At 45.0% G+C, this 15444-nt stretch overlaps 1 protein-coding gene across 2 annotated transcripts in view; it reads left to right on the top strand.

The window, feature by feature from the left end:
• The window catches only part of LOC310701110 (uncharacterized protein), a 77977-nt gene that overhangs the window by 15448 nt on the left and 47085 nt on the right, over positions 1 to 15444 (top strand). Inside the window, exons 1-3 of one of the 2 annotated variants that reach the window (XM_083491400.1) lie at positions 10789 to 10919; positions 11049 to 11175; positions 11253 to 13445. In XM_083491400.1, the coding sequence (XP_083347526.1) occupies positions 10848 to 10919; positions 11049 to 11175; positions 11253 to 13445 (2392 nt within the window). In that variant the 5' untranslated portion in view covers positions 10789 to 10847. Of the gene's footprint in view, positions 1 to 10788; positions 10920 to 11048; positions 11176 to 11252; positions 13446 to 15444 lie in introns of those variants that run through there. The other variant, XM_083491399.1, reaches the window with a different exon arrangement.

The raw sequence follows: 15444 nt of genomic DNA, 5'->3' as shown, positions 1-15444 counted from the left end.
AAAATAACAGAGGGGAGAAACCATTCAGATGTATGGAGTGCGGAAAGAGCTTCAGACAGTCTTCAAACCTTACTAGACATCAACAGATTCACACAGGGGAGAAACCATTTAAATGCATGGAGTGTGGAAAGAGCTTCAGACAGTATTTACACCTTACTGTACATCAACGAATTCACACAGGGCAGAAACCATTTAGATGTATGGAGTGTGGGAAGGGTTTCATTAGGAGTGCAAGCCTTACTCAACATAAACGGACTCACACAGGGGAGAAACCATTTAGGTGTATGGAGTGTGGAAAGAGCTTCAGGCAGAGTAATAACCTTACCAAACATCAACAAACTCACACAGGGGAGAAACCATATAAATGTTTGGCGTGTGGAAAGAGCTACACTGAAAATCGGTCACTTGCAAAACATCAACAAACCCACACAGAGGAGAAACCATATAGATGTATGGAATGTGGGAAGGGTTTCTTTAGGAGTGCAAGCCTTACTCAACATATACGGACTCACACAGGGGAGAAACCATTTAGGTGTATGGAGTGCGGAAAGAGCTTCAGGCAGAGTAATAACCTTACCAAACATCAACAAACTCACACAGGGGAGAAACCATATAAGTGTTTGGCGTGTGGAAAGAGCTACACTGTAAGTGGGTCACTTGCAAAACATCAACAAACCCACACAGAGGAGAAACCATATAGATGTATGGAGTGTGGGAAGGGTTTCAGTGAAGCTGGAAAACTTAAAAGACATCACCGAACTCACACAGGGGAGAAACCATATAGATGTATGGTGTGTGGAAAGAGCTTCAGGCAGAGTAATAACCTTACCAAACATCAACAAATTCACACACGGGAGAAAGCATATAAATGTTTGGCGTGTGGAAAGAGCTACACTAAAAGTGCGTACCTTGCAAAACATCAACAAACCCACACAGAAGAGAAACCATATAGATGTATGGAGTGTGGGAAGGGTTTTAGTGAGGGTGGAAAACTTACAAGACATCACCGAACTCACACAGGGGAGAAACCATATAGATGTATGGAGTGTGGGAAGGGTTTCCGTGAAGGTGGAAAACTTACAAGACATCACCGAACTCACACAGGGGAGAAACCCTTTAGATGTACAGAGTGTGGAAAGAGCTTTATTCACAATGGAGCACTTATTGTACATCTACGAACTCACACAGGGGAGAAACCCTTTAGATGTAAGGAGTGTGGAAAGAGCTTCAGTCAGAAAGGAAACCTTAAAAAACATCAACAAACACACAGGGGAGAAACCATATGAATGTATGGATTGTGGAAAGTGCTTCAGTAAGAGCATAACTCTTGGAAAACATCAACGATCTCACAGAGAAGCAACGGTTTAAATGTTTGAAGTGTGGAAAGTGTTTCAGTTATAATGGAGTTCTTAATAATCACTTACAGACTCACATAGGGGAGAACCCATGGAGATGTCAAGTTTTCCCCACAGAATTCACTTTATCCCTCATATCCACAAACCCTCATAGGGGGAAATCCATTCTAAATGCACGGAGAATATTTGATGTTCTGGTGTTTGTATGGAGTGTTGTGCATATATGTATTAAAGCAACAAAGGTAATGTCTCATAATAGTAAGTATAATGAAATATACAGTGTACTGTTACGGATGTGCAGAATATCACCCTGGAGTGCTCATTGAGAGTGAACATGTGCTGAGAGCTCATTACTATTTGGTCTTTGGCAGAGAGAGTTGGGAATGGAGAGTTGGGGAAAGTGGAGCACGACAGTGGTGTTTAGGAAGCAGGATGGGCTCTGCAGTCCTAGATCTGTAGAATTGAAAGGGACTTCGGTCTTCTAGTGCAACTCCCTGTTATCAGAGGAGCAGCATAAAACCCATTTTTATAATTGCAATAAAGGAACAATGAAAACACAGAGAGGCTGAAACCATCTACATGCAGAAAGTAATCTTTAAACCATCATATATTGCTTAATCTTGGCTACGGCACAGGGGAATGTGGGCATTGCCAGTGTTTATATTTTATTTATTTATTTATTATTTATTTATTTATTTATACATACATACATACATACATACATACATACATACATAGATACCCTGCCCATCTGGCTGGGTTTCCCCAGCCACTGTGGCGGCTTCCAACAAAATATTAAAAATACATTAAAACATCTGTCATTAAAAACTTCCCTAAAAAGGGCTGCCTTCAGATGTCTTCTAAACTTCAGATACTTGTTTATTTCCTTGACATCTGATGGGAGGGTGTTCCATAGGGCAGACACCACTACCGAGAAGGCCCTCTGCCTGTTTCCTGTAACCTCACTTCTTTGCAGGGAGGGAACCGCCAGAAGGCCCTCGGCGCTGGACCTCAGTGTCCGGGTTGAATGATGGGAGTAGAGACGGTCCTTCAGATATACTGGACCGAGGCCATTTAGGGCTTTAAAGGTCAGCACCAACACTTTGAATTGTGCTTGGAAACATGCTGAGAACCAATTCAGGTCTTTCGGGGGGTCATTTCCCTGTGGGGAAAGAAATCTCTGTGCCCACATAATTGGCCCTGTTTCAGAAATCAGGTAGTATAGGAGGCCACACTAGTCAAGTTAGACTGGTGGGGAAGAATAGGCCTATAAGTGGCAAACAAATTTAGTCCTCTTTATGTTGTGTTAAATCATCTTCAGCAATGGTCCAGATTGACAACATTCTCAGCTGAATGCCTCTTAGAAATAGGTTAATGATTTTCATAGAATCATAGAATCATAGAGTTGGAAGAGACCACAAGGGCCATCGAGTCCAACCCCCTGCCAAGCAGGAAACACCATCAGAGCACTCCTGACATATGGTTGTCAAGCCTCTGCTTAAAGACCTCCAAAGTAGGAGACTCCACCACACTCCTTGGCAGCAAATTCCACTGTCGAACAGCTCTTACTGTCAGGAAGTTCTTCCTAATGTTTAGGTGGAATCTTCTTTCTTGTAGTTTGGATCCATTGCTCCGTGTCCGCTTCTCTGGAGCAGCAGAAAACAACCTTTCTCCCTCCTCTATGTGACATCCTTTTATATATTTGAACATGGCTATCATATCACCCCTTAACCTCCTCTTCTCCAGGCTAAACATGCCCAGCTCCCTTAGCCGTTCCTCATAAGGCATCGTTTCCAGGCCTTTGACCATTTTGGTTGCCCTCCTCTGGACACGTTCCAGTTTGTCAGTGTCCTTCTTTAAAACTTGGAAAGGCCAATCTAATAGCAGCTACCACAACTGATGACTTATGATCTTACTGACTGGATAGTTTGTTGGTCTGTGTGGTGCTCTGAGTCCTGAGAGTTGTTTGGAGTTTGTTAAGAGAGAACTGGTTAAGATCCATATCTGTTCCTGTATACAGTAACTTGTAGAGTCCACTGTAAATAATAAACACATCTAAGTAACCAAGTTACCATTAGCAGCGTCTTGTTCCTGCTTCGTCCATCCTGCCTGCAACTGATTGCTTTCTGGAACTCTGCGTATGCTCTGCTAAGGTCTGGCTAAGGTCCTGCAACAGGTCAAAGTTGCAAAACACCAATAGGAATGACATCTTAATACAGAATCCGTTCAGCGAGTCTCTTTGTCTTGCGGTTTTTTCGTCTTGCGAAGCAAGCCCATTAGCGGATTAGCGCTATTAGCGGCTTAGAGGGCTTAGCGGATCAGCTGATAAGCGGCTTAGCGGATCAGCTGATAAGCGGCTTAGCGGGAAAAGGGGGGGAAAGGAAAAAAAACCCGCAGGAACTCGCAATACATTTTCGTCTTGCGAAGCAAGCCCATAGGAAATTCGTTTTGCGAAGCACCTCCAAAACGGAAAACCCTTTCGTCTAGCGGGTTTTCCGTCTTCCGAGGCATTCGTCTTGCGGGGCACCACTGTAATCCCTGACATGGTCATTAAGATATTAAGACTGCACCTGGGACTTCCTTCTGCATGCAAAGCATTACATCTGAGGCCTTCTGCATGCGAAGCAACTGCTCTGCTACTGAGCTTCACCCCCTCAAAGCAAAGCCCAACTTTGTCCATTGGCCCCCACTTTTTGAAAAGTACGCAATGTAAAGTCACCGGACCACCCCATACCTACCACAATTTCTCCGAATAGGGACGTCCTATTCAACAGTAGGGTTTCCATATGTCTGGAATTTCTCAGACATACCCAGGATACTGTAGTTGGAAGCAGTGGCTGGGTGAAAATTGGCAAAATGTCCCATGTCGGCAGTGCCATTTTTGCTGATTTTGCTAAAAGATAGCTCAAAAACTGCATTATATTTTTTTTGCAAAATAAGTTCAAAAACTGGGAAAAACTAAAGAAAAAGCTGGACTGATTTTGTGTCTGGATCTTCACTTTTTGAAATATGGCCACCTAATCATCATCAACATCTTCCAACATACATATATAAAAACATAATAAAACATTAAACAGCTTCGCTATACAGGGCTGCCTTTCAGATGTTACTTATCTCTTTGGTTCAGGGGTCGCATTTCTCCCTCCAAAATTTAACCAATGGATATAGGGACATCCTATGGAAAATAAGACTTTCCAGGATTAAATCAGAAACCAGGATGGCTTCTGTAAATCCAGAGGTGTCCCTGGAAAACAAGGACGCTTGGTGGCACTCGGAGGGTCTGTGCACCCTATAATATTATTGTAAGTTGCTGCTCTGAACCCCTTCCACCCTCTTTTCCCCAGGGGGGGGGGGGGCTTTTCAGAAGTAAGGTGTGCGTTTCCTCTTTCGCTGCCAGGGATTAAACCCGTGACCATCTCACCAAATAAATGGCAATATAGAGCTTCTCGGCCACCCTAGGAAAACAGGTCTTCCCCAGAATTAGGACGGATAGATTGCTCAGTGATTTTGGAGGTCAGATAAAAAAAGCTTTCCCCCAGAAGACATGGACCACGGTACACCCCCACCAAATGGAACGTGTCCAGAGGAGGGCAACCAAAATGGTCAAAGGCCTGGAAACGATGCCTTATGAGGAACGGCTAAGGGAGCTGGGCATGTTTAGCCTGGAGAAGAGGAGGTTAAGGGGTGATATGATAGCCATGATCAAATATATAAAAGGATGTCACATAGAGGAGGGAGAAAGGTGGTTTCTGCTGCTCCAGAGAAGCGGACACGGAGCAATGGATCCAAACTACAAGAAAGAAGATTCCACCTAAACATTAGGAAGAACTTCCTGACAGTAAGAGCTGTTTGACAGTGGAATTTTCTGCCAAGGAGTGTGGTGGAGTCTCCTGCTTTGGAGGTATTTAAGCAGAGGCTTGACAACCATATGTCAGGAGTGCTCTGGTGGTGTTTCCTGCTTGGCAGGGGGTTGGACTCAATGGCCCTTGTGGTCTCTTCCAACTCTAGGATTCTATGAAATGTGAAAATAGGAATCCAATACCTTCTGCATGCAAAGCAACTGCTCTACCACTGAGCTGCAACCTGCCCCCCCCCCCCATAACAAAGCCTAACTTTCTCCATCAGCTCCTGGTTTTTAGAAAAGGTACCCATTGACACTGGACCAGCCTTTAAGGTTGTCATAAGTTACGGCTCTAAACCCCTTCCCAGGGGGGGGGCTTTTCAAGAATGGGGGTTCGCCTTTCGCTACCGCTCGCAGGAACTGAAGGCATTGATTTCTCACTAAACACTGTAAATGGGAATATACTGTACAGTAGATATTGCTGGCTGGGAAGGGAATTTCTCTTTGAAGGGAGCGGGAGGCGGGTCTCCTGCCACTCATCCCTCCCTCTGGGCCAATGAGCTCCGTTTCCTAGAGAGGCAGGAAGTGGGGTTTTTTTTGGGGGGGGGAGTAGAAGCAAAGTTGGAGGGGGAGGGGTCTCCATGCACATCCCCTGAAGAGAAAGAGGCTCGCAGAGGAGGATGAAGAGGTACCACGTATTTGGGGAGGGGCGGGGGGGCGCTATTTGGGGTTGGGGGTCGGCTGCAGAATTTGCATTTCCTCCCCCTGAATCTATAAACAGAGCAGCTGGGAAAGGAGAGTGGGGGGGGAGGGGAGAGCAGGGAAGGGCTCCCCACTTTCCCTCTGGGAATCAGTAGGGGGGCGTGATGCAGGCCATGCTGTTGCAAAGTGGGGTCCCCCCCAAACAGGGTTTGCATTGCAAGATCTTCTCTGAAGCGCAGAGATCCTGGCAGCCGCCTATGGTGGGGGGAGGGGGGGCGAAGACGCTTGAGACGAACCAGAAAAGGGTGTCCCCCCCAGTGCACCCTAACTACAAAGGGATTTGCAGCCCCACCCTGTGCATGTTGACTCAGCTGTCAGTCCTTCTCTGTTCAAAGGGGGGGGGGCAGCCCCATTCCACCTAGTGATGCTCCTCTCTGTTTAATAGCCTCCACCTCCCTTCTCACTGCTGCCCCACTCCTTCCCCCCCATCGCTCCCCCCAGGCTCTGCCTCTTGCGTCAGGGAGCCGGTCTGGGCGGGAGGGAAGGGCTGAGCTCCTCCAGGACCCTGATCTGCTCCCCCCTCCGAAATCTCCTGCTGAAGCCCCTGCCTCAGTGGGGCGGAGATGGGGGGGCAAGCAGGGGAGAGGAAGTGGAAGCAGCTGGAGAACAGGGTCACCTCTGGATTAGGAGAGAGGGGGGAGATTTTGAGTTGGGTGGGGGGGGTGAGAGATGGACAGTTCCCTTGATATTCCCTTGACATTGGCTTCCAGAGCTTCCTGAGGAAGAAAGAGGCTGATGTGAGAAGGAAGCAACAGGAAACAAGGATTTGCTTCTTGGGAAGGGGGAGGCCCCCCAGCCCCCCTTTCAGAAATCCTAGTCTAGCTGGCTGAGGTTGCTTTGGCACAAAGGAAAGAGCCTTGTTGGGTTTCCCATGTTGGGGGTGCATTTGGGGAGGGGTCTGCTGTGCTGCTTTTGTGCCCCAAAACTGGAGGGAAGAGGCATGGCCTCATCCCCATCTAGGTTGCCAGGAGGGTCTTATAATACTGTAGGTGATCTAAAACCCACCACCTGGGCAATGCTCACACAAGAACCCTGCAAGGTGGGCCAGGATTACTGCCAGTTTAGTGTTTGGAACAGAGACCTTTCTCCAGCCTGAGGGCCACATTCGCTGCTGAGCAGCCTTCCAGGGTCCACTTTCCATTGATGGGCAGGGCCAGAGGACAGAATTGGTGGAGCTATGGGGCTGACTCTGAGCTTTGTCCAGGGGATACCTGCCTTCCAGGGATTTTTTCCAACCACACAGAAAACCCCAGGAGGCAGCTGGGAAGCCTTGGAAAGAGGGTGTGGCACTGGGGAAATTCCTGAGGGCCAGAGAGAGAAAGCGGGGGTACTTGAAGGCCAATTTAGCCCCAGGGTCTGAGGCTCCACACCCTGCAGTTCAGGTGGTGGGCTTAGACCAGGAAGACCCAGTCTCACATCCCCATGCTCCGGGAGGATGCCTCATCCTGTACTTTCTCACTGTATAGGGAAGATAAAAGGTACACACACAAACACACACACACACACATGTTCCTAAGCGGAAGGACTAGGGGGCCATAAGCCACTAAACTTTGTATTTCTGTCACCTAAACTTCAATCTGAAGTGACAGACAATCTGAAGTGGAGCCTCCTTTTATTGGCGCAAATATGCAAACCAGGCAGATACATTTTGAGCTGTGACCTTTACACATCTTCCGATCCTGAGATCGTGGGGTGGTACAAGGTTATTTTGGCACCTGTTTCCACCGCGCAGTGTATGACGAAGGAGACAAAAGGTCTCAGAGACAAAGGTTATAGACAGGACACTGCAGACTACTGAGACCGCAAAAGGTTAGACAGAGGGAACGATGTTCAGACAGCTGTGGCTTGTCGGGGGGGGAGTGTGCCCCGCACCCCAAGGTCACGCGTGCAGGCAGACAGTGGCTGCCTAATGGTGGGGAGTGTTCTCCCACCGGACCCCACTTTGCGATCATCCCTACAACAATCCATGTTAGCGCATAGAGTGCTCTAAATATTTCCATCTGCTCCCCTTGGAGGGAGCTTCTGCACCCTGGTGCCCCCCCCAGGTGTTGCGTTTCTTCCAACTGCAGATTTAGGAGTTTCCCTTATTTTCTATACAGTATTCTAAATGTATCAAAGGGTCAGAAACTGGTTTCCTGGATGGCTGTTCGGGGGAAAGGAAGAGCGAGGTCTGCAGACGTACTGACCGTAATGCTTTCTGCGAAGCTTCATTAAGAGTTTGGGATTTGATCCTAGAACTTTACAATCCGAAGCTGAAGGTTCCCTAAAGAATGAGGCAGCTTATAGTATTATAAAGTCCCTGTAGAAAGGATTACATCCTTCCAGTTCCCCACCTTGTACTTCCTGGAAGGGACCCACAGAGGATCTGGTCCCTGGTTTACTTCCTTTAGTCTATATAAACCTGCATATATATATATATATATATATATATATATGCTTTCGTAGATTTTCACGGGTACAGGAATGCAGGTTTTGGTGTCTTCGGGTGTCTTCCCGTGTAAGAGTTGGGGTGTCTAGGCGACGTTTCGACGAGGTCTCACTCGTCATCTTCAGGCTGGTGCTTTCGGCTTCTTGTTACTGGAACAGAGCAGGATCTCAGTGTTTGAGTTCCTATAAATACTGTTGAGGGGGTGTGGTATATAGCCTCCAACGTTCTGGGCAGAGGGGAAGTTCCCAGGTTAGTGTGTCTTTTCTTCTTTTGTTCCTTAATTACTTGAGGGATATCTTGAGTGATTTCTTGAGTGATATTCTGAGTACCACTTAGGTGGGTCATTAAGTGTGGATTAGTTGCTAAAGCTTTCGTGTCTTGACCTCTTGAGCTTGTGAAGAGTTTTTCTGAGAAGATGGCTGTACTGCACTTAGTTGTGCTCTGGCTTGGCTTCGTGTATAGGGGCGAGCTGTGGTTTTGTGCCCTGTGCCAGCCAGATCTGTGTAGGGATTGCAGAGGGGTGCAGCATCCGGAGGTGCCACTATGGTTTGGCTACTGGATGGAGTCTGTAATTTATCTGTGGAGAGGGTCTGGGTTTGGGTCTGGTGTGGTTGATTGGTGATGGCGTTCTGTGTGCCTCTGGTTCTGGTGTCGGTTTTTGTGGGGAGGGCTAATTTCCAGATGTCTGGCAGGCGGGACGTGTCGTCACGCTTGTTCATGTTGTGGGGGTGTTTCTCTATCTCGATGGCTTCCATGATTATTCTCTTGTGGTGATGTTCCATGTTAAAGAGCAATTTGGAATCTGCAAAATTAATTTCGTGTCCTGTTTCTTTCATGTGTTGGAAAAGAGAGGAGGTTTTTTCTTCTTTTTTGACGGCATTCTTGTGTTCTGCGATACGTGCATTTATTCGTCTGTTTGTTTGTCCAATGTACGTGGCTGGGCAGACTTTGCAGGGTATTTCATAGACCCCTTGGTTTTCCAACTGGATTTTATCTTTGGGGTTTCTGAGGATATTGGCTATTTTTTGGTTGGTGCAAAAGGCTGTTTTGATATTGTGTTTATGGAGGATTTTGCTAATTTTATCTGTAGTGCCCTTGATATAAGGAAGGAGGGCCATGCCATTGTTTTCTTCTGTGTCTTGGTTTTTGGGGGGGTGTTTCTTTTTGGATTAGCTTCGTAACCCTGTTTTGCTGGTATCCATTGGCGATTAACACATTTGAGAGATTCTGTAACTCAGTTGTCAAGTGGTCTTTGTCAGCCAGGCGTTTGGTTCTAGAGATGAGAGTCTTGGCTACGGAGTTTATTTGTGCAGGGTGGTGGTGTGATTGTGCATGTAAGTAGCGGTTGGTGTGTGTTTTTTTCCGGTAGATAGTGTGTCCTAAGGAGCCATCAGGTTTTTTGTAGATTAGGACGTCAAGGAAGGGAAGTTGGTTGTTGGCTTCTATTTCCATAGTGAATTGTATTTTGGGGTGTAGGTTGTTGAGATGTGTGAGGAAGCTATCTAGTTTTTCTTTCCCGTGTGGCCAAATTACAAAGGTGTCGTCAACATATCTGAGCTCGCCCCTATACACGAAGCCAAGCCAGAGCACAACTAAGTGCAGTACAGCCATCTTCTCAGAAAAACTCTTCACAAGCTCAAGAGGTCAAGACACGAAAGCTTTAGCAACTAATCCACACTTAATGACCCACCTAAGTGGTACTCAGAATATCACTCAAGAAATCACTCAAGATATCCCTCAAGTAATTAAGGAACAAAAGAAGAAAAGACACACTAACCTGGGAACTTCCCCTCTGCCCAGAACGTTGGAGGCTATATACCACACCCCCTCAACAGTATTTATAGGAACTCAAACACTGAGATCCTGCTCTGTTCCAGTAACAAGAAGCCGAAAGCACCAGCCTGAAGATGACGAGTGAGACCTCGTCGAAACGTCGCCTAGACACCCCAACTCTTACACGGGAAGACACCCGAAGACACCAAAACCTGCATATATATATATATATATATAATCGTGTGTATATATATATTTATACACCCCCCCATAAAAATGCATGTCAACCAAACCTATTCTCCTGACCTTCAAGGTTTAATATATCTGCTTTTTCCAATATTATCCATTCTCTGAGCCAGCAATAAGCAGGACACCTCACAATATAATATAATCGTAAATCTGGCAGGGAGAAGCCGCCCCTATCTTTGGTACCCGTTAGTAATTTATATTTCATTGTGAATAATAATGCTGCCTGTGTAAATGTGTCCCACCCTAATTAAACCTGCCTTTCTGTAAACTGCCCTGAGACCTCAGGGTATAGGGTATAGATTCTAATAATAATAATAATACCTAATTTTTGCATTGTTATCCCTGTGTTGAAGTGCATCGTGGGAACAGCTGAGAGAGTCCCAGAAGTGGCCCGGTTTATGATTCCTCCTCCTCCTCCGTCTTTTCCACTGGCAACGCAATGATCTCCGATACACCCTCTGAACGGTCTCTTAAAGATGGAGTGGAAAGAGGAGCCAGGCAGCTTCCTCAGGTAGGGAAAGAGCAACGGGAGCAGGGAGGAGGGAAGAGGCATAGATGGGACCACCCAACCTCCCTCTGTGTTGAGTGGGGATGATGGGGATCTAAAAGCAGCTCTGTCTTCTTCCTCTTCTTCTTCCAGGCCCTCTTGACCTTTGAGGAGGTGGCTGTGTTTTTCACGGAGGAGGAGTGGGCTCTGCTGGATCCTGGCCAAAGAGCTCTGCACAAGGAAGTCATGGAGGAGAATTATGAGATGGTGGCCTCTTTAGGTAAGGGCAGATTTTTATCTCTCTTGGCTGTTAGACGTTGGATACTTAACAGTATCTCCCCCCCCCCTTTAAACCAGGTGATGGAGAAGGCAATCAGAATTTTGAGGGGCCATCTGGAAAGTACTTCACCGTGAGTGAACACCTTAGCACACAACTACAAACGAACGCAGGGGAGAAACCATTTCAATGTATGCACTGTAGGAAGAGCTTCAGGGATATGGGAAATCTTACAAGACATCAACGAATTCACACCGGGGAGAAACCATATAAATGTGTGGAGTGTGGAATGAGCTTCTATCATAGGGAATCCTTTAATATGCATCAGATAAATCACACAGGGGAGAAACCATTTAAATGTATGGAGTGTGGGAAGGTTTTCAGTCAAAGGGGAAAACTTGCCGTACATCAACGGACTCACACAGGGGAGAGACCATTTCAATGTATGGAGTGTGTGAAGGGTTTCATTGACAGTGGAACTCTTACAAGACATCAACAAATTCATACTGGCGAGAAACTGTTTAAATGTTTGGAGTGTGGAATGAGCTTCCGTCATAGGGAAACGCTTAATGGGCATCAACGGAATCACACAGGGGAGAAACCATTTCATTGTGTGGAGTGCGGAATGAGCTTCAGTGAAAATGGAAGCCTTACCCAACATCAACGAACTCACACAGGCGAGAAACCATTTAAATGTATGGAGTGTGGGAAGGGTTTCAGTTGGTGTTCACACCTTACTATACATCAACGAACTCACACAGGTGAGAAACCATTTAAATGTTTCGAGTGCGGAAGGAGTTTCAGTCAGAATGGAAAACTTACTATACATCAACGAACTCACACAGGTGAGAAACCATTTAAATGCTTGGAATGTGGGAAGAGCTTCAGTCAGAATGGAGCTCTTACAACACATCTACGAACTCACACAGGTGAGAAACCATTTAAATGTTTGGAATGTGGGAAGAGCTTCTGTCAGAATGGAGCTCTTGCAACACATCTACGAACTCACAAAGGCGAGAAACCATTTAAATGTATAGAGTGTGGGAAGGGTTTCATTGACAGAGGAGCTCTTACAAAACATCAACAAACTCACACAGGCAAGAAACTATTTAAATGTATAGAGTGTGGGAAGGGTTTCATTGATAGAGGAGTTCTTACAAAACATCAACAAACTCACACAGGTGAGAAACCATTTAAATGTATAGAGTGTGGGAAGGGTTTTATTGATAGAGGAGCTCTTACAAAACACCTACGAACTCACACAGGTAAGAAACCATTTAAATGTATGGAATGTGGGAAAGGTTTCAGTTGCTGTTCAAAGCTTACTATACATCGAAGAACTCACACCGGGGAGAAACCATTTGAATGTATGGAGTGTGGGAAGGGTTTCATTGAGAGAGGAGCTCTTACAAAACATCAACGAACTCACACAGGCGAGAAACCATTTAAATGTTTGGAATGTGGGAAGAGCTTCTGTCGGACTGGAGCTCTTGCAACACATCTACGAACTCACACAGGTGAGAAGCCATTTAAATGTTTGGAATGTGGGAAGAGCTTCTGTCAGACTGGAGCTCTTGCAACACATCTACAAACTCACAAAGGCGAAAAACCATTTAAATGTATGGAGTGCGGAAGGAGTTTCGGTCAGAATGGAAACCTTACTATACATCAACGAACTCACACAGGCGAGAAACCATTTAAATGCTTGGAATGTGGGAAGAGCTTCAGTCAGAATGGAGCTCTTACAACACATCTACGAACTCACACAGGTGAGAAACCATTTAAATGTTTGGAATGTGGGAAGAGCTTCTGTCAGAATGGAGCTCTTGCAACACATCTACGAACTCACAAAGGCGAGAAACCATTTAAATGTATAGAGTGTGGGAAGGGTTTCAGTGATAGAGGAGCTCTTACAAAACATATAATAAGTCACACAGGTAAGAAACCATTTAAATGTATGGAATGTGGGAAAGGTTTCAGTTGGTGTTCACACCTTACTATACATCGAAGAACTCACACCGGGGAGAAACCATTTGAATGTATGGAGTGTGGGAAGGGTTTCATTGAGAGAGGAGCTCTTACAAAACATCAACGAACTCACACAGGCGAGAAACCATTTAAATGTTTGGAATGTGGGAAGAGCTTCAGTCAGAATGGAGCTCTTACAGCACATCTACGAACTCACACAGGTGAGACACCATTTAAATGTTTGGTATGTGGGAAGAGCTTCTGTCAGAATGGAGCTCTTGCAACACATCTACGAACTCACACAGGTGAGAAACCATTTAAATGCTTGGAATGTGGGAAGAGCTTCAGTCAGAATGGAGCTCTTACAACACATCTACGAACTCACACGGGAGAAGCCATTTAAATCTTTGGAGTGTGGGGAGGGTTTCAGTGAAGGGCAAAATTTACTGTTTGAGGCTGAAAAGGCGTTTCCCATAAGCTCTGTATGAATAAAGTTTCTATGTTAGTATTAAGGGTGTTCTTTCAAAATAGTTGGTTTTGAGTTTCCCAGGGTATCAAATAACAGCATTGATGTAACGTTTATATGTAACTAATGTAACATTTATATGTAATGAATGACACAATATTAATACTAATGTTCAGATATATAGTTAATTTCTTAAAGAATATATGTGGTTTAGTGAAATGTCTTTATTCAATCATAGGAATAGTCAATCAGGGATAGTCTGTGAGGACCACAAGTGATCTCATGGTATAATTGATGATATATTTAGTATGCTTATTGGTATGAATGGAGGATATGAATGGAGAAGTGTCTGAAGTGAGTGGCATCAGATGGCAGTATGACTCTGAAGACAAGATAAAGAAATGATTAAATGGAAGATGAAGAATTATTGAGTTAGCCAGTGGACCAGGCGAAATCAGGATGGACAAAAATAATTGAGCGAAAATATGACATAAGCAGGATGACAGCATGTCTGGATGAAGTAGGACAATCTGAAAACTAAAAATATGATTGATGAATGAGTGATGAATGAATGAGTCCTTATTGCTTATTACTTGTTAATCAATAAAGATTGGTAATCTGAAGAGAATTGTATCATTTTGTTTTTCTTGAAAACACTATGATAAAGGTGAAAAGGGACTTAACTCTGTTTTCGTGACAACTGTACATCAACGGACTCACACAGGAGAAACCATTTAAATGGATGGAGTGTGGGAAGGGTTTCAGTCAAGGGCGAAAACTTACTGTACATCAACGGCCTCACGCGGGAGAAACCATATAAATGGAGTGTGGAGAGTGCTTCATTTGTAGTAGGAAACTCAATGTGTACTGGCAAAGTCACACCGGGAGAAACCATTTAAATGTAAGAATTGTGGGAAGGGCTTCAGTGAAGGTAGAAAACTTACAAGACATCTACAAACTCATACAGGGGAGAAACCATTTAAATGTATGGATTGTGCGAAGGGTTTCTTTCAGAGTGGAACTCTTACAAGACATCAACAAACTCACATGGGTGAGAAACCATTTAAATGGATGGAGTGTGGGAAGTGCTTCAATTATAACGGAGTTATTAATAAACACCTATGGGCTCTCACAGGGAAGAACCCATTTAGTTTTATGGAGTGTGCCAAGTTTTCCCCACTGAGTTCACTTTGTCCCTCACATCAACAAACTCATATATGGAAAAATCCATTGTAAATGCATGGAGTGTGTTTGATGTTCTGGTGTTTGTATGGAAAGTTGTACATATATGTATTAAAGCAATGAAGGTAATGTCTCATAATAGTAAGTATAATGAAAGATACAATGTACTGTTAGGGATGTGTAGAATGTGACCCTGGAGTTCTCATTGTGAGTGAATGTGCTGAGAGTCCATTCATATTTGGTCTTTGGCAGAGAGAGTTGGGAATGGAGAGTTGTGAAAAGTGGAGCACGACAGTGGTGTTTAGGAAGCAGGATTGGCTCTGGAATCATACAAGTGTGGAGCTGAAAGGGACTCCAGGGTCTTCTAGTCCAATTCCCTGTTATAAGAACAGCAGCACAAAACCCATTTTTATAATTGCAATAAAGGAACAATGAAAACTCAGAAAGACTGGAAAGTAATCTTCAAAGCGCCCTATGTTTATATTTTATGAATACATTGTTTTACAATACCTTCTCGTTCATGGCTACATTAATGGCAAAGTGGATAAAATCCCTGGTGGCAGCCGGAATAAAGGAGGTGCCGCGGGGAAGAACCAATCTGGGGAGGGAAGGTGGCACAGGGAAATGTGGGCATTGCCAGTGGTTTCAGGAGGACC

The sequence above is a fragment of the Podarcis liolepis genome, assembly GCF_965112155.1.
Source record: "Podarcis liolepis genome assembly, chromosome: 2".
In the NCBI taxonomy this organism is placed as follows: domain Eukaryota; kingdom Metazoa; phylum Chordata; class Lepidosauria; order Squamata; family Lacertidae; genus Podarcis; species Podarcis liolepis.
The sequence above is the reverse complement of the archived record's forward strand: the minus strand, read 5'-3'. Positions and strand labels throughout refer to the sequence as shown.